This window comes from Zingiber officinale, chromosome 3A (assembly GCF_018446385.1).
Source record: "Zingiber officinale cultivar Zhangliang chromosome 3A, Zo_v1.1, whole genome shotgun sequence".
Lineage (NCBI taxonomy): Eukaryota > Viridiplantae > Streptophyta > Magnoliopsida > Zingiberales > Zingiberaceae > Zingiber > Zingiber officinale.
The window spans coordinates 32,395,055-32,419,360 of NC_055990.1; the positions used below are offsets into that span (position 1 = coordinate 32,395,055).

At 42.6% G+C, this 24,306-nt stretch overlaps 2 protein-coding genes across 2 annotated transcripts; both read right to left on the reverse strand.

The window, feature by feature from the left end:
- Positions 1 to 1,061: 1,061 nt before the first annotated feature.
- Positions 1,062 to 6,164, reverse strand: LOC122051679 (hydroxymethylglutaryl-CoA synthase-like). Its single transcript, XM_042612898.1, has 12 exons — positions 5,942 to 6,164; positions 5,198 to 5,304; positions 4,541 to 4,673; positions 4,200 to 4,343; positions 3,956 to 4,114; positions 3,671 to 3,744; positions 3,517 to 3,592; positions 3,369 to 3,424; positions 2,032 to 2,119; positions 1,811 to 1,951; positions 1,582 to 1,731; positions 1,062 to 1,499 (listed from the first exon to the last, which is right to left on the reverse strand). Exons 1-12 carry the CDS (start codon positions 6,014 to 6,016, stop codon positions 1,290 to 1,292), a joined length of 1,413 nt encoding a protein of 470 aa, XP_042468832.1. The 5' UTR covers positions 6,017 to 6,164; the 3' UTR covers positions 1,062 to 1,289.
- Positions 6,165 to 16,472: 10,308 nt separating this feature from the next.
- LOC122053650 (aldehyde oxidase GLOX-like) lies at positions 16,473 to 18,207 on the reverse strand. The gene has a single exon (XM_042615655.1). It carries the CDS (start codon positions 18,191 to 18,193, stop codon positions 16,556 to 16,558), a length of 1,638 nt encoding a protein of 545 aa, XP_042471589.1. The 5' UTR covers positions 18,194 to 18,207; the 3' UTR covers positions 16,473 to 16,555.
- Positions 18,208 to 24,306: the final 6,099 nt, after the last annotated feature.

Sequence of the window (24,306 nt, forward strand, 5' to 3'; positions counted from 1 at the left end):
TTCTCGTACGTAGGAAATGAAGGTAGAGAATTCAACAACATCAGCGCCTTGTCTTCGTCTTCGATCTTCACATCAACCCGCTTTATATCACTTACAATCTGGTTGAATATGTTGATGTGCTGGCTCAGATCGGTTCCTTCTGTCATTTTCGGCCCGAATAATTTTTGCTTAAGATACAGCTTGTTTGTCAATGACTTTGACATGTACCGGCTTTCCAACTTTTGCCAAACTACCACTGGTGACTCATCGTCCATGACATGGTACATCACGTCATCCATAAGACAAAGTCTGATTGTTACTACTGTGTTCGCCTGAAGTTCTTCCCAATCTAATCTCTCCATGCTTTCTAATTTTCTTCCTCCTAGCGCCTTCACCATACCTTGTTGCACTAACAAGTCCTTGACTCTTCACTGCCATAATCCAAAGTTTTCAGTTCCGTCAAACTTCACCATATCAAACTTCACAAAAGTCCTCCCTGACATGTTGAAGAAATCCGTCAAAAACCTGTAGCTCTAATACCAATTGTTACGCAAAGAGAGCGCAACACCTCTAAAGCGCGGAAGAAGAGTAAGAGGGAAAAGAGATCACGCAGAGCAACAAGACAAAGACGCACAAAAGGAGAGCAAACACGAGGAAGGAGAAGAAGAAAAGAAAAAAGAAGAGTTACCATGGTTCGACGACGTACCTACTCTACAAAAACGATCGAAGGTTTATTAAAATTATCTCTATACAAGATAATCATATTACATGATTCTTGTGATTGTAGTTGTACAATAGATTTATAATGACCCCTATAAATAATATACAAATCCTAGACCCAATAAAATCATAATAAAATTATATTATGAAAAAACATAACAAAATTTTGTTATATAACATCGTAACTAAATTTTATTACGAAAAATTTTAATAAATTTTTTTCTTTCATAACATTCATCGCATTGATCTCATCCAAATCTAAACCGTCCGTCAACAAATACAAACCAAACATAATAATAAACTAGAGTGCCTAATCCTAGTTTATACCTTGTATTTTCCATGCATGAACAGCGGCCAGCAAATAATCTAATGGTTAAAATAATTGATACTTTCTTAATTGCATAGCTACATATCCAATCACAAAGTTCTCTACTCACTATAGGAAGGTAGCTCAAACAAATCTCTTGCTACTTCATATACCAAATCCATTTATCAGTGCTAAGTTCAAAGGTTACATCAACACTAGAAAAATTATTCAGCAACAGCATCACCTGGTTCATTGCCAGCTTCCCTATTCTGGAGGGACATCATCAGTGACCATTGGCTAAAGAACCATTTTCCCCATGTGTAGCTTCCTCTACATTCTTCCTTGCATAATATCGACGGTACATGGAATCAACATTCACGAGGTAGAAGGTTCCAGGTGTCAGTAAGCTTGTGTCTCTGCTTGTTTCGAAATCCTTGGCTCCGTATCTGTGTTCCATCAACTTCAATGTCTCCACAAACTTTTCAGGTGAAACCTAAAGAAGCAAGCAAAACATATAAAAACTTTGAACTAGTAGCAAGAAGAAATAACTAGTTTCCTTCATCGAGATTACATACCACATGTCGTCTCTCAAGCTTTTCTGATACATTAAGAACGGAAGCAATGTTTGGCAGGCTAAATGGATGTTGCCCATTCTGAAGTTTGAAAGAAAACATAGTTGAGGTAAGGCCACTTCCATATGAGAACATAACAATCCGCTGGCCAACCTACACAAAAAATAGAAAACCAAATTAACACCATTTATTTGAGTTCTTGAAAATATGGCAATAAAAGAAATTATGTTACCAGAGTTTTATGTTTGTTGTGGATGACAGATGCAAATGCAGCATAAAGAGATGCAGTGTACATATTTCCAAGTTGTTTTGGCAACAAAGTAGAGGGTTGAACTTTTGCATCATATAGAGGTTTGGCAACTTGCTGTGAAGCCTGAACAGTTTTAAGCATGAAATGAGCTAATAGGATTATAAATCTGAATTTTCATCAGACTAAACAAACAAAATAATTACCTTTTCAAGATCACGACTTTCATAACTTTCATCACCACTCAATTTTGTAAAAGGCTCCAGCTTCTCTTTCGCATCCTTCGCAACAACACTAACCACAACAAGAAAACAGAGTTTGATCATCATCATGGAAGAGGATAAAATTGCTATAATTAATATTTATGGATGTCTTATAATTAGTTAGCAGTGAATATTTTCTGCTCGTAATGATCTATTTCAATGAGATTCGAAATTCAAAGATATAGACAGGAGTCTAGTTATGAACAAAAAACTTCACCTAAAACAGATTAGTGCCAGATGGTCTCAAATTGCTCCATTTCATTCCAATGAGAATTGGAACAGAGCTTTATCTATAGCCTATGGTGGTTTTGCCTTTCAGTCCAATCCCTAGCAGGACCAATCAGCCACTTGGTGCAGATCCTCATCAAGGCACATTAAACTACCATATATATTATAGACGCTATTACTGGTTTTGAGAAACTCAGTTCCCAGAGTTGAATATCTTTGGGTCTTACAATGAATAACCCAAATAGTTTGTAGCTAACCCGGAGGAGATTGTGACCTCAAGACGAAATACGAAATACATATAAAAGCATTACACTGCAACCCAACTGACAAGGTGGCATGAACTCTTTTAATGATACAACTGAATGAGAGAGTAGATTTGGAACAAGATGGATCTGGAAGTCACAGTTGTGAATGATCAGACAATAAGCCAGTACCATGCATTTCAGTTAATTGTGTTATAGATCACCATAAACATTTATAGACAGGTACTAATTGATAGCCAACATAAGGGTTACTATAATGAACAGACAATACAATTTCTATACAATGTTACCGATTCAGATGGTTAGCATGAAAAGAATTAAACAGTGTTTATAGATGAGAGAGTGCTCAATTTCACTCACATTCTGTGTTCTACCATTCAAAAATTTAATTGGAAATCATGAAAGAATGCGCTGCAAAGTTTAGTGTTTCGAATCTTTTGATTAGATAATGATATAGTAGTGTTCTTACAAGTCCAAAGGCTGAAACTGAAGGAAACTGACCAGAGAGAGGATAAATTACAAATAGCATTAAGCGTCATATCTTGTGTGATATCAGTATTGTGAACCTATAACTAGCATGTAAATAAACTAATGGCAAAAGGATATTTCAAGTTCCAGTGAGTATTTCTTGAGCAGACATTAAAGATAAGAAGCCAGAAGCAAGAAAACTCAAATAAAAAAAATCTATTTTTTAAAGAAAGTTAATGTATTTCTAAATAAATTAAGTGGAGTACTTTTCCTGAAGAAAGATCAAGAAAAAACAGGATAAGGAAAGTTGACAAGAAAAACCTTGTATTTCGCAGGAAGTCATTAAAGTAGAGACGAGCAAAACCTTTCTGTACTAGCTGTTGTGAAACAATAGAAAGAAAATGAACAAAAGTAGTTTAAATTTTGAAGACAAAAAGAAACAATAAATTATGAAATAAACCAGATATACCTTGTTATAGGGAGAATGAAAAACAAAATAATCTGAATCAGAGATTGAAAACTGTTTGCCTTCAAACTTTTCAAACCTAACAAAATCAAATGACTCACTTAGAGCTTCAAGAAACAAAATAAGAAAAAAAACTTAACAATATTCCATGACTTGCTTGCTGCAGTAGTGGTTATAACAAGTATTAAGGGCCATAAGGTAGCATGTCTGAGATAGCTTCCCATCAACAACCTAGATCAGTGCAATAAAATATGAGAATCATGAGTATAAAGATTTCCAAAAGTAAACTTAGTTGAAACTAAACCCTGGAAACGGACTCTTGACAAAATATTTCATCCACTGACACTTTAAAGAATAACTTATAAATACCACTAATTCATAGTTGTATGGTACCCAAACAGAATTAAATGAAAACTTGGATTAATATTGAAAGCAAACAAACCGGATATTCACTCGCAAGGTTTGGCTTATAGAAATCATAGACATGACTCATATGTGTCCCCCTGTATTTACTTTCAAAGGAAATTGGGGCATTTGGTCCAATCAGCATTGCGACAGCAGCTGCACCACCAGTAGGCCGAGCTGGCCCTTCTGCATAAACCTAGGGGAAACGAAGAACTAGTGAGTACAGAAAAACTTCACAAAAGTTGGTTATCATGAGAAATCAAGCAGTTCCCGAATCATACTCCACTATCTGTACACACAACCAATCCATAACGCCCATCCCATGAGTTACTTTCTACCCAGTTCACACAGTTAAACAAGGCAGCTGTTCCACCGTAGCATGCATTTGTTGAGTCAACGCCTTCAACATCAGTATTATCATATTCCTGCATTTTTCAAGTTTATGATAAGAAGACAAAGATCCTTATTCATAGTAAGGAAATAATTTGCACTTGATTGACTTTATTTAACATGAAAAAGAAAAACAGCATGTCAATTCTACAAACACAATACATGATGAGATGTGAACTATAAAACTGATGTTTAAACAAGCAGAGGAAACAAGCTTGCCAAGGAGATGCACCTCAAATATTTGCATTATCCAAGTCTTGATGGACTTGCTTTTGTCTATGACTGTCTCACTACCAACTTCTAGACGGCCAATCTGTTTTGGATCAATTTGATACTTCTTTAGGAGGGATGTTACAACTGTCAAGCTGAAAAGAATACAATTAGAATTGAAATTTGAGCAAGAAAAATAAGATGTCCAAAAAATTGCATAAAGCCAAATAGACAGAACTACCATAACTTCTAAGTACAACCAGCCTGGAAGTCAACAATGATATAAGCTAGTCAAGAGAGATATAGTTTAATGAGTCACTGTGTAGTAAAATCATCTAAGGTTGCATACTTTCAGAGGCCATGTATATAAACATGCAGAAGAAAAAAAATATATTAGGTAGAATCCATTATATTAAAATCAAATCAATGAAGAAAATACAACTATGAATTGGCTACACAATGGAAACTTGATTGACTGTTCCATGAGTGATTTAGTTACAACCAAAACTATATATATAGATCAAACTACCACGGAAAATATATTACTCTGAAGTAGCCTAAAATGACTACCTAAAGCATCAAACAGATATTTGAAGGACATTTCGTCCTTAACTTCAATATGAAAACCCTTACGTCCTTCCATTTTCATCTCGTGGGAACAATACAGGTGGCTAGTTACCTCATAGAGATCACATCTTCCACGTCAGTGCAGAAGGCCATACAATCTTGGCCAAGCCCAATAGTGTATTTCCCTTTACTTGCCCCATCATGACCCTCAAGCGCTTCCTGCAGCGAGAAAATATAATATTAACATTATCAGGCATTCCATTTAAGATTATTACGATACTGCGACGAAATAGTTATAAACGGAAAATTATTGCATTCTCAAAACATTCGTGAGGTCAATGCCAAGAAGAATTGAAGAAAAGGTTCAGCCCAGGAAATCCGAATATATACAAAAACTTACGGGTATAGAGACGAATCTAGTTTCGACCAACAGTTCTGTTTCCTTTTTATCCAGTTGTTACCACAAAACTCCCTTTCAGAATTTGTTAGTTATATACCCAAAACATGATTTGACAAAAACCACTTTCTTAGAGAAGAGAGACAACGGCCACAGTTTGATAGGAAAATCCAACAAGGACGATTCCACGCGTACAGATCGCAATCAAGCGAACGACAAAGGCTCTAGGACAATCCAGTCTAAAGATCCTACATCCCAAAAACTCTCTCAAGCTAACCCAAGGATTAACAATCCGCCCAGGACAAAACCATCTCCACAGCCCCAAATCGATCGAAATGAGAAACGACAGAAAGAACCCAAAGACCCGCCATGCCCCCCAAAAAAAAAGTTCCACAGATCAGAACGACGTCGAACCACAGAGAAAACTCGATAACTCAAAGCGACTCGGAGAATCCGTACCTGTTGTACGCAAGTCGGCGGGAAGTAAATGTCCATCGCGAGAATCCCCACATCCTTCGGCCTCCCTGATTCCATCTCTAACAAAGAGTAAACCCTCGTCTTTTTTCTTCGATCTCTGCTTCGCTCGACCGATCGACGCTCGCCTCCTCGAAGCCAAATCTCCCGGAGACCCGGACGAAACGTGGGATGCCAAGCTGTTTGGGTGGGTGGGACGAGAATGAAGCGGCCGCGGCGATATTTGTACTCCCCGGGGCAGCCACATGACTACAACTCCGGACACAAATTTGGCGTTAATAACAATCGTGCCCTTTCTGGGGTCTTCCGCACTGTGGCCAGATCAAAGACTACAGCCATTCGGAGCCGGAAAACGGATCGTTCCGTCGGATCAAAATCTGACGGTCAATTCGGATTGAAATCGGATAGGCGGAGCATATTAAAGAGGGCCCCCGAACTGACAACGCCAACTGTCCCATTTGCATCCGAGGAGCACGTGACGAACGTGTGCATGTTTTGCCGTCTTCGGAATGTCCGCCTGCTCTTCGACCGGGTCTGGTTAATTAATCTGCCAACTCTGTCCCCATTCTCTTACCCTCCTCTCAGAACACAGACACGTGGTCCAGTCTGGAAAGTTAGAGATATTGGCCTGTATGGGGATGCGAAATCTTTTCTTGATTAAATATCATCTTGGGCCGTTCATCACTGATGAATGTGAATCTTAACGACACTCCAGATTCACATTTAACTTTTAAATTTCTAAAAAAACATACTTATTTTCTAATTATTCTTTACTTAGTTATGCTACATTTTAAAATATCCGCACTATTATAATATTAATTTTTAAAATATAATATCACAATAATACGATTTTAGGCGTGTTGTTGTTTTTTAAAATTTAACATCACGACGATATTCTTTAAAAATCTAGTATTGATGATGATACGGTGAAGAGGACATTTTGGACATTTAGGTTTTAGTAGGGTTTTGATTTAAAGGATGCACTGTTCACCTTTGAAGGAGGGATTTTCTACGCGCCTATTGTCGCTGTCGGCTCTCGCCGGCAGGCTCCTCCGGGAGCTACTCCTTCTGCGCGCCCAGCCACCGCCTCCAGGGAGGCCGGTCGACGTCGACTTCCTCGAGGACGCATCTGCTGCCCCCTTCTCTGACGTCGGGTAGATCCGAGGATTATAGTCCTCTTTTCCTCACACGCGCCGGCCAGACTCTGCTCCTCTTCCTCGTCTATGACGAACGCCACGTCGCCGGCTGTTTCCTCGCGCCTAGACTCTTAAGCTTTCTCCGACGGCTCGCTCGCCTAGCTCACGCGCGCCAACGACCTTGTGCCGCTGCCCTACCGTCGAACATCACAAGCGACCTCCCTCCTCACCCGGTGCTCTATACCAGCAGCACCCTCCACCGGCAGCACCCTTCACCGGTCCTTCTCCCTTAGTGTCGGCCGCCGCCATCTTTGGCATCGCTTCCAGCCGTTGCTGCCTAGTCCAGCGGCCGTCGCCTCCGCCGACTCCCACCTCCGACGCCACCTCCAGTGACCACCACAGGTCGACCCTTGGTCTCTATGGTTTGTATTGTGCTTTGGGTGTGGTGTTCTGGCCATCGAGCCGCTGAGCTATTGATATTATACGGCCTGCGTGCCGTGCGACGACCTACGAGCCGTCTCTTTGGACCCCTGCTGCATCAGATCCCATGTTGTCGCGCGATGTCTCGATCAGCGCCGCGACCAGCTCACCGATCCCTCTAAGGGCGCCCCCCCCCCCCGGGGCCAGGGTACGTTCTTGTACTCATATCTCATTTACGTCATTATTCTACTAGTCATTTATTCGATTGCTTATATATTTGTGAGATTCGCCTCGAGCACCGAGGTACCAGAGACCGAGGCAACCCGGTCGATGGCTACAGGTATTGTTGACCCGAGGATTCCGGACGACTTGGTCAACACAGGAGACATATCACTATCCGGGTCATGGGGATGCGGTTAACCTTCCAGACATGTCACATCGGCAGGTTCGTCTTCTCAGCTTCCCGACAGGAACAAATTTGCACCGTCTGTGGGAACGCACCTGGTCTGGAACGTGAAGACGGACTACCTGGTGCGTGGGGAAGGATTTTGGTCGCCGCCAGTGGGGCACAGGGGGTCTCCTACGCACCTACTGTCGCTGTCGGCTCTCGCCGGCAGGCTCCTCCGGGGGCTTCTCCTTCTGCGCGCCCTGCCACCGCCTCCAGGGAGGCCGGCTGACGTCGACTTCCTCGAGGACGCATCTACTGCCCCCTTCTCCAATGCCGGCTAGATCCGAGGATTATAGTCCTCTTTTCCTCACACGCGCCGGCCAGACTCTGCTCCTCTTCCTCGTCTGTGACGAACGCCACGTCGCCGGCTGTTTCCTCGCGCCTAGACTCTTAAGCTTTCTCCGACGGCTCACTCGCCTAGCTCACGTGCGCCAACGACCTTGTGTCGCTGCCCTACCGTCGAACATCACAGGCAACCTCCCTCCTCACCCGGTGCTCTGTACCAGCAGCACCCTCCACCGGCAGCACCCTTTGCCGGTCCTTCTCCCTTAGTGTCGGTCGCCGCCATCTTTGGCACCGCTTCCAGCCGCTGCTGCCCAGTCCAGCGGTCGTCGCCTCCGCCGACTCCCACCTCTGACGCCACCTCCAGTGACCACCACAGGTCGACCCTTGGTCTCTATGGTTTGTATTGTGCTTTGGGTGTGGTGTTCTGGCCATCGAGTCGCTGAGCTATTGATATTATACGGCCTGCGTGCCGCGTGACGACCTACGAGCCATCTCTTTGGACCCCTGCTGCATCAGATCACATGTTGTCGCGCGACGTCTCGATCAGCGCCGCGACCAGCTCACCGATCCCTTTGAGGGTGCCCCCCCCCTCCGGGGCCAGGGTACGTTCCTGTACTCATATCTCATTTATGTCATTATTCTACTAGTCATTTATTCGACTGCTTATATATTTGTGAGATTCGCCTCGAGCACTGAGGTACCAGAGATCGGGGCAACCCGGTCGATGTCTACAGGTATTGTTGACCCAAGGATTCCGAGCGACTTGGTCAACACAGGAGACAGATCACTATCCGGGTCATGGGGATGCGGTTAACCTTCCAGACATGTCACATCGGCAGGTTCGTCTTCTCAGCTTCCCGACATGAACAAATTGGCGTCGTCTGTGGGAACGCACCTGGTCCGGAACGTGAAGACGGACGACCTGGAAAATTCCGCCATCCTCATGGCCTTGATGAGTTTCGACGAGTATATCGTATCCTCCTCACTCCACGGGTATTCGGGAGTCGAGAAATTTGGTTAGGCTCTCTGCTGGTCGGCAGGTCAGTTTTTCAGTTACATTATCTTTCGGGCATAGAATTTAGCATGATTTCTCGAGCAAGGACTCCTGTGCCGATCGGTCGGGTTTTCATCATATCCGAGCCACGGGCTCGATGCCAAAAGCCCCCGAGCCGACCGGTCGGATGTGTATTATATCCAAGCCACCGGCTTGATGCCGAAAACCCCGTATTGATCGGCCGGACGTATATTATCCGAGCCACCGGCACGATGCCGAAGACCCCATGTCGATCGGCCAGACGTATATTATCCGAGCCACCGGCTCGATGCCGAAGACCCCGTGTCGATCGACCGGGCGTATATTATCCGAGCCACCGGCTCGATGCCGAAGACCCCGTGTCGATCGGCCGGGCGTATATTATCCGAGCCACCGGCTCGATGTCGAAGACCCCGTGCCGATCGGCCGGACGTATATTATCCGAGCCACCGGCTCGATGTCGAAGACCCCGTGCCGATCGGCCGGGCATATATTATCCGAGCCATCGATCGGCCGGGCGTATATTATCCGAGCCACCGGCTCGATGTCGAAGACCCCGTGCCGATCGACCGGGCGTATATTATCCGAGCCACCGGCTCGTTGTCGAAGACCCCGTGCCGATCGGCCGGGCGTATATTATCCGAGCCACCGGCTCGTTGTCGAAGACCCCGTGCCGATCGGTCGGGCGTATATTATCCGAGCCACCGGCTCGTTGTCGAAGACCCCGTGCCGATCGGCCGGGCGTATATTATCCGAGCCACCGGCTCGTTGTCGAAGACCCCGTGCCGATCGGTCGGGCGTATATTATCCGAGCCACCGGCTCGTTGTCGAAGACCCCGTGTCAATCGGCCGGGTTTGAATTATGCTTGAAGACCGTCGAGTGGCGACGTTAAACTCTAGAGTCGAACCGACGACTATAAAAACCCCGGCTTGAAAACCGTCGAGCGGCGACATTAAACTCTAGAGTCGAACCGGCGACTATAAGAACTCCGGCTTGAAGACCGTCGAGCGGCGACGTTAAACTCTAGAGTCGAACCGGCGACTATAAAAACCTCGGCTTGAAGACCGTCGAGCGGCGACGTTAAACTCTAGAGTCGAACCAGCGACTATAAAATCCCCGGCTTGAAGACCGTCGAGCGACGACGTTAAACCCTTGTCTTATCGGATATTCTTTCTCCCCCGTTCGGGGTCGAGCTTATCAGAGCATCTATCTCCCCCATTCGGGGTTGAGCAGACTTCACTGGTCGCGGACCAACATATCATATATCTTATCTCCCCCGTTCGGGGTCGAGTGGTCGTCACCTTTGGACATTCTATCTCCCCCGTTCGAGGTCGAGCGGGCATCACTGGTTTCAGACCAGCTTTAGATATTCTACTTCCCCCGTTCGGGGTCGAGTAGTCTCCACGAGCATTTATCTCCCCCGTTCGGGGTCGAGCAGTTTTCACGAGTCACGGAGCTTATAGGATCTTCTATCTCTCCCATTCGGGGTCGAGTCTCGGACCAGCTTATCGGATCTTCTATCTTCCGTTCGGGGTCGAGCGCCACTGGTCTTGGACAAGCTTTAGTTATTTCATCTCCCCCGTTTGGGGTTGAGCAGCCTTCACTGGTCTCGGACCAGCTTCGGTTATTACATCTCCCCCGTTCGGGGTCGAGTGGTCTTCACTGGTCTCGGACCAGCTTCAGTTATTACATCTCCTCTGTTCGGGGTCGAATGGTCTTCACTGATCCTGGATCAAGTTATCAGCACATCGTATTTTTTATCTCTCCCGTTCAGGGTTGAGCATATCAGAGCATCTATCTCCCCCGTTCGGGGTCCAGTATTCTTCGACCATCACATTTGATTTTTTATCTCCCTTGTTCGGAGGCAAGCAGTCTGCACTTGTCGCGGACCAGCTTATCGGATCTTATCTCTCCCATTCGGGGTCGAGCCAGCTTTAATGATCACAGACAAGGGTGTCCACTGGTTCCAGACTAGGATATCTCACGGCTGTCTTCCCGCTCGGATAAAGACTTTAGCTTCCGAGTGTCTTCGTTTCCCGGGCTACACTTCCGATCAGCTCATGGGTGATGCGTCCGCTCGGCATCAGCCCACTCAGTACTACTCGATTGCCAGGTCGACATTTTACGATCGCCCGTTCGACATTCGGTGGGTTGCTCGGTCAGCACTCTCGCAGTCATCAGATCAGTATCGTTGGACCGTCCGTCCGGCCACACGCTTGAGCTAGGTCGCACGCTCGGCATTGTCCGCCCCACATCTATCCACTCGATCGACATCATTCTGATCGCCCGTTCGGCATCTTCGCTGTCGCGTGCTAGGCATCGCTGTCCGCTCGGTCTACTCAGTGTCCAGCGTGTCGCTCGGTCCACTATCCTTGCACTCGTCGCTTGTCTGTTGTTTTGTCGCTCGTTTAATGTTTTGTCGTTCACTCGACATCGAGTCGGTTATCGACTTGATCCGCTCGGCACCGTTGCTATCGCATGTGATACCGTTATTATAGCGACCGCTCGCGTGACATTGTGCAAGGGGTTCAGCGATTTGATTTTGGTATCAAGAACGGTTCAACCCTTTGCGATGAACTGTCCAGTCAGTCGGACTTGCGCCTCCTTCGACTAGACTTGAAGGGGAGGCTTGTGATACGGTGAAGAGGGCATTTTGGACATTTAGGCTTTAGTAGGGTTTTGATTTAAAGGATGCACTGTTCACCTTTGAGGGGGGGGAGAGGATTTTGGCCGCCGCCAGTGGGGCACAGGGGGTCTCCTACGCGCCTACTGTCGCTGCAGGCTCTCGCCGGCAGGCACCTCCGGGGGCTTCTCCTTCTGCGCGCCCTGCCACCGCCTCCAGGGAGGCTGGCCGACGTCGACTTCCTCGAGGACGCATCTGCTACCCCCTTCTCCGACGCCGGCTAGATCCGAGGATTATAGTCCTCTTTTCCTCACACACGCCGGCCAGACTCTGCTCCTCTTCCTCGTCTGTGACGAACGCCACGTCGTCGGCTGTTTCCTCGCGCCTAGACTCTTAAGCTTTCTCCGACGGCTCGTTCGCCTAGCTCACGCGCGCCAACGACCTTGTGTCGCTGCCCTACCGTCGAACATCACAAGCGACCTCCCTCCTCACCCGGTGCTCTGTACCAGCAGCACCCTCCACTGGCAGCACCCTTTGCCGGTCCTTCTCCCTTAGTGTCAGTCGCCGCCATCTTTGGCACCGCTTCCAGCCGCTGCTGCCCAGTCCAGCGGTCGTCGCCTCCGCCGACTCCCACCTCCGACGCCACCTCCAGTGACCACCACAGGTCGACCCTTGGTCTCTATAGTTTGTATTGTGCTTTGGGTGTGGTGTTCTGGCCATCGAGTCGCTGAGCTATTGATATTATACGGCCTGCGTGCCGCGTGACGACCTACGAGCCGTCTCTTTGGACCCCTGCTGCATTAGATCCCATGTTGTCGCGCGACGTCTCGATCAGCGCCGCGACCAGCTCACCGATCCCTTTGAGGGCGCCCCCCCTCCGGGGCCAGGGTACGTTCCTGTACTCATATCTCATTTACGTCATTATTCTACTAGTCATTTATTCGACTGCTTATATATTTGTGGGATTCGCCTCGAGCACCGAGGTACCAGAGACCTGGGCAACTCGGACGATGGCTACAGGTATTGTTGACCCGAGGATTCCGGGCGACTTGGTCAACACAGGAGACAGATCACCATCCGGGTCATGGGGATGCGGTCAACCTTCCAGACATGTCACACCGGCAGGTTCGTCTTCTCAGCTTCCCGACAGGAACATATGATATTTTTTAAACATCATGTTATTAGAGTATCCATATCAATTTTTTATTACTATATCTAAAATTTAGGATAAATGATCCACTTTATTAAATTTAGATAATCATTTTTTACTACATACTACATCAAATACCTTAAAATTTTCATCATCCTTAATTTTTTATTATTTTCTTCTCTTTCTTCTATTTTTTATTATTATATTTATGAAATGAGTGAAAGGAGAGAGATTAAGTGAAAGGAGAGAGATTAAAAAATATATTATTTTATTTTTAGGGTAGAGATTTTATTTCCTAAATTTAAAGGATCGCTATTCATCAAATCTAAATTTAATGAATGGATAAGGTAACTGATGTAAAGGATTTTAAGTTAATTTATCCAAAATTTAAGATAAAATCTGTAAATAGAGTAATTGATATGGATATTTTTAATTGATGGACCAATAAAATGAAAAATAAATAGAGGCTTTCAAAATAGACTCATCTATGCTTAGTCCTTCTGAAAAATATAGAGTTAATGCGGAGTATTTTTGGATTCGGATTGAAGATTTTTGTATTAATTTAGGTTCGGATTGAATACGAATTGAGTTCGGATTAATCTGAATTAACTTGAATTTAAGATTTAATGATTTTTTTATATTAAATTAAATTTTATTTTAAAATTTAAAAAAAAAAATATATATATATATATATAGCAAAATGCCAATAATAATAATAATAATAATAATAGATTTTTTTATAATTTTAAGTGCGCCATAAATTGCTGCAATAAATTTGCCACCGGTTGCAACAGTAGTGTACAGAACTAGTTCCGCGTTACGCAAGTCCAATCAAGAATAAAAAATGACTGAAGAAACACAATCTGAAACTGACAGATCGTTCATGTCGTGCACGTTCATGTTTCAATTTTCATGCTGTGGACCATAAACTATAAAAATCCATCTTTAGCCTACCCAACTGTGACCCGCCAAAGAAATAAATGAGTCCAAAATTATATTATGAACGATATGGTTTCTCATTCCCTCTAAATACTAGTCCAACATTCATAACTCTGTCGCTTCTTTTTCTCTCTAAATTCCTTCCTGAACATCAACTATTTGTTGAATGAAGTTTGAAAACAGTTTGCTTTATAATTATATTCTCATTTCTCATTTATTAGTCAACAGAACAACGTCTGCTAACGAGTAATCGTGGCTTCACTTAAACGCCTGGGAAAGATTTTCAGTGGAAAAACTTAACTTCAATTGAAGTTTCCACTCAGTTTCAACAAGCTGATCAGATTTTAAGTTTGACGAGATAAAATGGGATGAAAATTTCAATGAATCTGAAGAAAGAAGTCAGTGAATGTTGTCAGCATTAAGGAAATAGGAATTAAGCCAATTTTCTAAGTTCCATTTTCTAATTTGGTCAGGACTTTGTCTCTCTGTTGCATACTATTATACCTAATATGATATCTGCACTTCCTTTTCCACCAATTAATGCTTTAGAAAACTCATCCTCATACAATGAATTTCCTGTGATCTTACACCCGCATTTCTTTGTCAATCAAGTAAATACTACCCATTCAGTAGTTTCCTGTGGACCATCATCATTCTTTGTTCTTTGATGCAGTAGAATTCAGATGCCCGTAGCCGAATACTCTTTGGATGTTGATAGTTGAGCGCTCCTTTTGCTCTGTGTATCTACGTTGAATGACTCCTACAAAAAGTAAACATGTACGTAGTTAGAGGGAGCCGATCTTATCTCGGCAAAACCCCTGTGATGCTTGAGTGAGATTTCGAGAGATAGGGGAATAGAGAATAGTGGTAATGAAAGAGATGGCCGTGTCAGAGCATATTCTCTATCCTTATCCTCTGATTATCATCCCTCTTATATAACTTTTAACATGACTTTTTTTATTAAACTTAAATTCTCCCTTTACAATGGTCACCAAATGAATCTAGTCGGCTCGTGAATAATTAAAAAATATTCGATTTATATTTAAATTTATCGAATTCGAGTCAAGTTCAAACATGTTAAAAAAAATTTTTTAAACCGAACTCGAATCCAAATTATATTATTCGATAATTCATGAGTCGCTTATGAGTCTTAATATTTTATTAATATAAATTATATAAATAAATTTCAAACTTTTTGAATATCTATTTTTGATCAATAATTTGATGAATAATTTGTGAATATGTTTGAATTTTTCGAGCCGCACTCGAACTTGAATCCTAATTCGAACTGAACTCGAACATAAAATTCTAAAATTTTCAAACTTCGAATCAAACTTGAACTTGAATATATGTATTTTGAATTGAATTCGAGCCTTAAAATTTTCAACGATTCAATTAGTTTACACCTCTACTGCCAACCAACTTTACTATTTCAATGGTGTGATGATCTCCTATTTTTAATAACGTTTCATTAATGAGTATTAACATTCATTGCTATTGTCCGCTTTCATTGCACCCACTATCCCTCCAAAACTTTAAGCCACCAGTTCTGTTGGACACCATTTGGTTCTCAATCTAATTTCCGGATTAGAAGCCGAGTACCATTTGGTTCCAATCCCATCTCTTACGCATAGGATTCTCAAACCGAATACTATATGACTCCAAACCTGATTCCTGAACACTATATTATAAGGTCGAGCACTATATTATAAGGTCGAGCACTGCACAACTTCGATCATGGTTCCTGAACATTATACGGCTTCAAAACCCATTCGTGAGCGCTATACGACCCCAAGCTCGATTCCTGAGCACTATGCGATTCCAAACTTGGTTCCCAAGCACCGTATAACTTCGGAATCAATTCCCAAGTACCATACGACTTTGAAGTTAACTCTCGAACATCATCTCTTTTCGAAATCTCGTTTCCAGGCTCAAAACCCACTCTTCCTTTTCCTTATGGGCCCAATTCAAACGCCCATAACCGATAATCGCATATTATTATGGAGTATCATACATCTGGCAACTTTTTGTGCCCAATTGGTATTGGTAATACTACTCATCTCTGCCTGTGAGCAAATTCCTTCGCCGAGAATTGAGATTTCACAGTTGAGAAGAAACTGCATTGAAGGAGATGAACCTGAATGGACTTTCCAGCTGAGAAACCTCATTCTCGAGCCACGTCGCTCACAAATTAAACTCTAGTAGGTTTTAAATCAACATCAATGCGTCATGAGACTATGAATTGAAAAAAAAAACATAAAGTTTAGAGAAGTTTTTGTTTATCTCTTGACTGATTTTCTAGTTTCTCTCATTTGATCAGCTTTCAAGATAAAAATAAAGAATCGAGGAAAATGCTTAAAACAGAGCCCAATTAGCCAGCAATTCCAAACTAAGGAAGCTTCCAATAATTAAGTCTTTGTCTTTCATTATTTCATAAGCTGAAATCGAAGAGTGATTAACGGCATACTTAACTTAATTAACTTGGGTTTTAAATTAATTAATTAAGTAATTAATTAAGCATATACTACTTCAATTTACCATGCATTTCGTGCACGTTTAATCGACTATTGCGGTTGGATATGGACCCAGATTCCCTCGCTCGGTATCCCTCCGTTCACAATGAACAACATGTAATACCCTGGCGGCGCTATGAACGCCGACCTCGGCGCCACCACCGCCACCTCGTACACCCATTCATCTTCTTCTACTGCAGGGGCCGTCTCCTCGGCCTCCAAGATCAGCAGCCTCTGGTTCATCGAGAACGAGTGCGTCGCGAAGGACGGCGACAACATTGTCACCCGCACCTGCTTCTCGTTCACCGCCGCCACGTCGAACCGCACCGTGAAACGCTCCCCGTACACCAAGTCCTTCGGCGCCGCAACCACCCTTGGCCGCAGCTTCGCTTTCTCTGGCGCTAAGTACTCCGGCGAGTAGGCCTCCAGGCTGAGGTCTGTCGGGTAGTCCACGCCGGTGAAGTTGTAGAATGCGTGCGGATTGCTGCCGCCGACGAGCACCCGGCCATCCCGGAGCAACACGGCCGAGGAGTGGTACATCCTCGGCACCGTGGTTGGGGTCTTGACCTCGAACCGGACTCCGGCCGGGGCGCCGGGCCGATACCCCACCGGCGCCAAGACCGGATCGCGGCCGAGTTCCCACCCGGAGGACCCGGCCGCGGCGCCGTTGACAATGAGCACCTCGTCGCCGTCGGGAAGGAGGACCATGTCGCCCATCACCCGCGCCGAAGGCATGGTCTCGATCGACCATGTCGGCGAGGGGTCGTTGATGCCCATCCTGAGACACGTTTTGAGCGCTCCGACAAAGAGCTTCTGAGTGGAGGCCTTCACGAACGCGCCGCGCGGGGCGCCGCCGCATATGAGGACTTGGACGTTGTCTCCCGATGGCGGCAGGGGAAGGAGAACAGAGGAGCCGGCGCAGGGGTAATTCCGGGGGTCACCGTCGGGGGTTGGTGGGTACTCACGGAAGACGGTGTTGGTGTTGTAGTCGAAGAGGATGGAACGGTTATTGGCAAAGATGAAGAGATTGCCGTCGACGTTGAGGTAGACGAATGGGTAGAGGTTGTTGAGCTCGCCGGGGTCGTTGGTGTCGCGGAGCAGAGGAAGGACTACGGCGGAGGTAATTCTGTTCTTAGGGACGAACTCGAAACTGGGTTGGGAGCGGCCGCCGACGACGATGGCAGTGCCGTCAGGGAGGACGTGGTTGGTGGCGTACCAACGCGGGGCGGCGAGTCCGGCGGGTTCCTCCTTCCAGTCGCAGTCAAAGCAGGGGTTGAAGTAGCGGACAGCGCGCTCACCGTCGTTGGCGCCGCCGGTCTGGACGAGGCGGCCGTCCGGGTCGAGGGTGGCGGAGGAACACCAGGGGTCGGTCTCCAAGGTGAGGGCGCGCACAGCATTGGTAGCCACGTCGTACTCGGCGGCGTGTGCGGTGCAGTCGTGGCTGAGCGTCCAGTCGCGGGGGTCGTCGCGGCATCGGCCGTCGGGGAGGGAAAGGTTGGACGGGCCGAAGTCTGTGCGGTCAAAGACGACGACGCGGTCGTTGGGGAGAAGCTGCATGTGCATCGCCGACACGCCAATGCTACTCTTCAGGAGCTGCCATTGGGCGGCGGTGGCGACTGCGGGCGACAAGGCCGCCGCAAGCACGAGGACGACGACCAAGAAAAATGAATGGACGTCGTCGTTCTTCATTGCTAAATCGAGAGCCGGTCGCAGTGCAGTGAAGCCAATCGATCATTTTAAAGCAATCTCTTCGGACAATAACGAAATAATGTTGGATTCAATGGGGGGAGAGTGAGTTGTCAGGAAGAACAAGGAATTAGGACAAATTAACAGATAACATCATGGACGGCCACCACAATGCATGTGCAAATGTACGAGAACTTTACATTACTTCACTATACGATTCATGCTCCGAGATCGATTTAATTGGCCCGGTAAGGCGAAGGGAGATAAGTTGTAACTCATATATTAATGGTTCGACCCCAAGTTAAAAATTTTTTTCTCTGAATACATAATCTAGGATGCTGAATTTCTAGACCATCTACTATAAACACTTCCCTATTTATTTAATTGGATTAGGATAAGAGTAATAAATGATTCACTCATCCAGATGAATAAAATAAATCTGAGTGAAAGCACCTCTCAAATTGGATTGGAGATATGCTAGCATGGTAAAAGATTGGATAGTGATGTGGAGCAAGAAAGCCTAAAGTTTTGGAATCATTTTGATCAATAGTCATGAATAAATTGTAACAGGTCATAACTTTTAGCACGGGATTGAATCATGTGATTTTTAATATATCAAATTAAAATTGATATAGATATTTATAATTGATTAATTCGTTTCTTATAAGGATGCAATCTTAGGTTAAAAAAAATGTTATTAAAATCTTTTTGGGAGCTCTGAAGAATTTTAATATTTTTTAAAGTTATTTTTATCTTTTACGTCATTAGATTTGTTAGACTATTTAAATTGTTTATTTAGTTGATTTTAAGGCACTTGTTTTGATCAATAAACTTTTCCAAGTTTTTCCCTTAAAATCGTAAGTTTTTGGATATCTATCCACATATTTTTAGAAGATTATTTCAAGTTTCGTACCGAATCAAGGTTTCAACGATTATCGTTGCGTCAGATGGATTCCCTAGATAATAAGGGTTTAAATCTCACACAAGATACATTACATTTGGGAACTTTGAAAAACTTGTGAAGTCATCTATCAGGACCCATTTGCATTTCTTGATTTACCCCATTGATTAGTGGGAAATTTTTATGAGATCGAACAGATTACCTCCTGAATTAGTGAGATCTAAGAGCTTATACTTAGATTATCAAATAATAATAATAATAATAATAATAATTTAAGGACATGTTTGGTTCAGAATTATCGTAGATAACCTTGATTATCCACCAACGGTTATCCACGATAACCATGTATGGTTCGAAGTTTTTCTCCATTTTAAAACATCAACAAGTATCATCAATCTTGGCATTCGACTCGGAATCAGAAAACCTCGGGCTGTCAAGGTTTTTTTCGATTTTAGAGGTTATGCAAAGTTATCCTTTGAACGATCGGAGCACAATCAAAGCCATTGAGCACGAGTTAGGCAATGCAAGATTGGCAACAGGGCGATGCAGGTGGCGACAACAGACACCACGCTCCTTCATGCGTGCAGATTGCCGCCGGAGCTTCATGCGCGTGCAGTAGCGACTCATAGAGATGCGGCGGCTGGAGGTAGCGATGATTAGCGATAGGCTGTAACGGTGGATGATGGCCAGCGAGAGTGGAATAAGCGGGGAGAAAGATGATGAATGATATTTTTTTTTACTTTAGTATTTGATTAAAACTTTAATAAATTAAATAACTCAACTCCTAACTTTAATTGAGAAATCAAATAAACTTAACCTAAAGCCTAATAAACCTATTATATATATATTATCATATATATAGAGAATTGTTATACTACGGACTCTATCCTGCAGATTGTTACGGACCAACTGCCATGTCATATTATTTAATTTTTTTAATACAACATTTCTATTTTTTTTCTCTCCTGCTTCTTCGTTCTCGCGGCGCCTCGTCACAGCACCTCACCGCGCCTCGTCACCATTCCTCACTGCGCCTCGTCATCGCTGGCCACCTGCTCGACCGCCAGCCACCCTCCCGGCCGCCGACCACCAGCCACCCGCCAGGCCGCGCCTCCCTATGGTAAAATATTACACCAAGTTATATATATTAAAATCTCTAAATAAATAAAATTTTATTACTAAATTGAACCAAACAACCTCAGCTTTCATTTCCTATGATTTTAGTTATGCGATTAATAGTAATCACATAATCTTGAACCAAACATGGTTCACAGAGTGAATTAATTACGGACGAAAACTAACCAAATATTTATCAATAAGTTTAATATTAAATTTGATAAAAATTGATTAACGTTCGTTAATAATAAATCATATTTATGAACAACCATCACCCATAAAGTTTATGCATGTGCATCCATAAATTCTTATTAAAATAATAAATAAATAATAATGATCAATAATCAATTAAATAAATTTAAATATATAAAAATAAATAATCGACAAAAGTAAATTCAGAACTCGACAATACTAAATAAATCAACTCAAATTAAACTTAACTAAGATTTTAATTAAAAGAAAATAAAAAAAAACTTTAAATAATAAAAAAAATAAAAACTTTTGATAATCATTTAAATACAACTTAATTATTTTATCAAATAAATTTAAACACTTCAAAATTAGACTCGGCTATCCGATACGAAAGCTTGGTCCAAACGATGTGTTGGAAGAATGTCTCCGAGTGCTCGGTAGTTCGGCGGCAAACCCAGCTGTTTGCTCGGGTTGCGAAGGCACCACGTCTAAACGAGGGGAGCAAAATTAAATTGGCAACTACCCTTACGTGGACGCAACTTAGGCAGTTGCGTCATCATAATTGGTCCCTTTCAATTAATATTGCTATTGAAAGTTCTTTTGATCAATTGATGGCCGCCGTATCGTGGAGCTTCGCACCAAGACAGAGCCGAAAACACGAATCAATCGTTTTTGTACCGATTAATTCTAAAGTCATCACGGTAATCCTGAAGCACAAGAGTCTCGTGGCCAATAATTAACATCTTAGATTTTTCATTCCAATTTTTTTTTTTGTTTTTATAAAATAACTTACATGTGGTTTTTTTTTAGAGCTAACACGTGCAGTGTCATATCTAAGGTTAGATTCGCCACTTATTGTGGGTCCTAACTATCATTAACAATGCCGCTTCACTTCAACTTCTCACGCTCGATAGAGTATTCTCGGTGCTTAAATCTTTTTTAATAAATAAATAAGTAAATAAAGGCTAAATATCTTAGGATATTCATAATTTTTAAATTTTCAACTATGCCAGTCCACATGATACTTATTTAATATTCATTTTTTTTCTTAATAACGCATTGACAACGTGCTTTAATTTGTATATTGATTAGAATGGTGTCGTTGTTAATTAGCTTCACATTTTTCAAATAAAAAAACAAAATGTTGATTGTTCTAATTCACTATCTTTAATTAATTTGCCTGGACCAGTTGCCTTCATATATCACATGTTTGCTTAATTATATTGTGAGCTGGTTTGATTTTGATTGCTATGTACCACGAATTTGCTACAGTCTGGTTGTTAGGAAAGAATTAATGGAGCAATAGCGTTGAATTAATACTACAGCTTGAGCTTTGAGTTGTTAATTAGTGCATTGCTTCAAATAATTGAACCTATTTTCTAAGTCGTCTGAGTTAATTGTCTGATTAATTTTGGATGTAAAAGATATTTCCTCTTTATTTTGTTGGATATTAAATTCCTTAAGATGGGTTCATATGTGATTTAAGATTTGTGATACCGAAACTTATTAAATGATCTAATTTAAAATTATTAGGTGTTGAGGTTTAATCAAAATCCCATATTGAAAAGATTTGGTAAAGATCATGAGGTTAAAAGGATGTAGAACATCTCTATTAGCATGAGGTTTTTGGAGAGAGTCTAAGAACAAAGTCACTAGGTGTAGTCCTAAAGTGAACAATATCACGATATTGTAGAGATATGTGGACATCCTTTGGGCACAACATTAGGTGTCAGGTTATTGAATGTAGATCTCAGATGATCCTTCAAGATAAGGAGAAAACTCTAGTTTGATCAATTAGTATGAGAGCCAAGACTCTATTTTTTCGATATCATGGCAATACTATTTTTTTCGCCGATCTTTGTTTTCATGCTAGATTAGGCTTTTTCACGTATTTGATAGTTGAAATCTTTTGCATAGAACACCTAGGAAAGACTTGATATTCCATGTCATTCGTGTATTTCACGAAGTGGTGAACCGTTGCCATCTCCAGGAAGAATTGTCACGTTTAACCTAAATTTAAGCCAAATCGTGATGGTTTAATCGATTGGCTTGGTCAGCCAATCGATTACCAAGTCTAAAATAGAGAACAGAATTGATGAAATTGATTGATCCAATCAATTCAGTTAACACCAATTGATTACGATGATGGGATTAAATAAAGGATCGACTTCTGATCGATCCGATAAATTGATTAAGACTACTAATCGATTAACAATTTTACCAATTGATTAAAAACCTTGATTCACGATAAAATCTTGCTATCAATCAATTAAGAATTTTTTCTAATTGATTAACAGGTTGAAATCGTGACAAATTCAATTGGAATCGATCAACTAATTAGTTGATGCTTTCAATAAATTAGGATTGATGTACAATCGATTAACAACCTTAAACTCGTGACAGAATCAATTATCAATCGATTGAAATTATTTTCAATCGATTAAAAGTTTCAAATAATCGATTCAATTTCATTCACGTATAAACTGTTTAACTTCTAATCGATTAGAATTTAATTTCTAATTAATTAGGATTTGCCTACATCAAAATAAATAATATTAAACAATGATTCATGTAAGAATGGATTAATTAGTATTAAATAATAATTAAATTATAGAACTTAAAGGAAGCTTTAGCTTCTTAAGTGTGAGTTCTATATATAATTATATAGTCTCATACGGTAAATTTTCAAATCAATTGGTAATTGATGGATTGACAGTGTGTGGGAGTACTCATGACTTTTTCATATTTTTTTGTAAAACTTAGAGAGAATAATATAGCGGAATTAAAAACAAAGAGGAAAACAATGCTAACAATTTTCTTTTACTTGATTCGGAGCCTGTGACGACTCCTACTCCAAGGCTCACAATCATTGATTACTTTCATTGGGCAATTCACTATTAAAACGATCTAGTACAAAACTTTGAATATGAAAATATAATTTTTGCATAAATAAATTATATCAATAATTAGTAGGCGTAGTTGTCAGAGAGTGTTGTAGCATAGTAGTTGAAGTTCCAAGCAGCACGAAGCTTGTTTGATTATTCAAAATCATTCGGAATGAGTGTGAGTTATTCATTCAACTACTGCTTGAGACCTCTTTATATAGGATGATCCAGGTGCCTCTATGCCTTTGAGGTGCCTCAATCAAAACTGATTGATCTAAGCTCGTCATAGCTTATCCGCTTTTAGGTGTCTCTATCCCTTTGAGGTGCCTCAGTTGCTGATGTGGCGAGCTTTGAGTGGAGATCCTCCTGGTCGACTATATCTCATCTCAAGCGCCTTAATCCCTTTGAGACACTTGAATTTGATGTGCACCGACCAACCAGAAGTTGCCACCTCATCTTGTTGTGTGTGTGTCGAGGTGATAGAGGCACCCGAATACCTTTCAAGGGTCTGTATCGACTTGAGACGCTTGGATCCTTCCAGGTACCTAGATTATCCCTTCTAGGCTAAAGAGTATTCTACATCACAGAGTTAGCATAGAAAAATAATATAATATAAAATAATATTATTTGACAGTTGCGGACTGTCAGGACCTAACTTTTGGATACCCCGTGACTCAACGAGGAACACATCCTCACCTACTTCTCTCAAGAGAGTTTACCTTTTGCCAAACACCTATTTGAATTTTTACGTAGCATCTAGTGTTGACCTCCGGGACTTCCACTAGACGTTGATCCTCGACCCGCCTAGACTTCCACCTAGTGTCTGTGACCCCCATGACTTCCGCCCAATGTCCTCGATCTGCTAAGTGTTCTGTCCATTCCACTCGACCAAGACTTCATACCCAACTCCTTGACTAGGACTTCGTGCCCAATCCCTTGACCAGAGTTTCTTTGCCTAGACTCAACTAGGACTTGTCTGCACACTTAAATAAGCTATTAGATCACAACAACCCTTTGCCAAT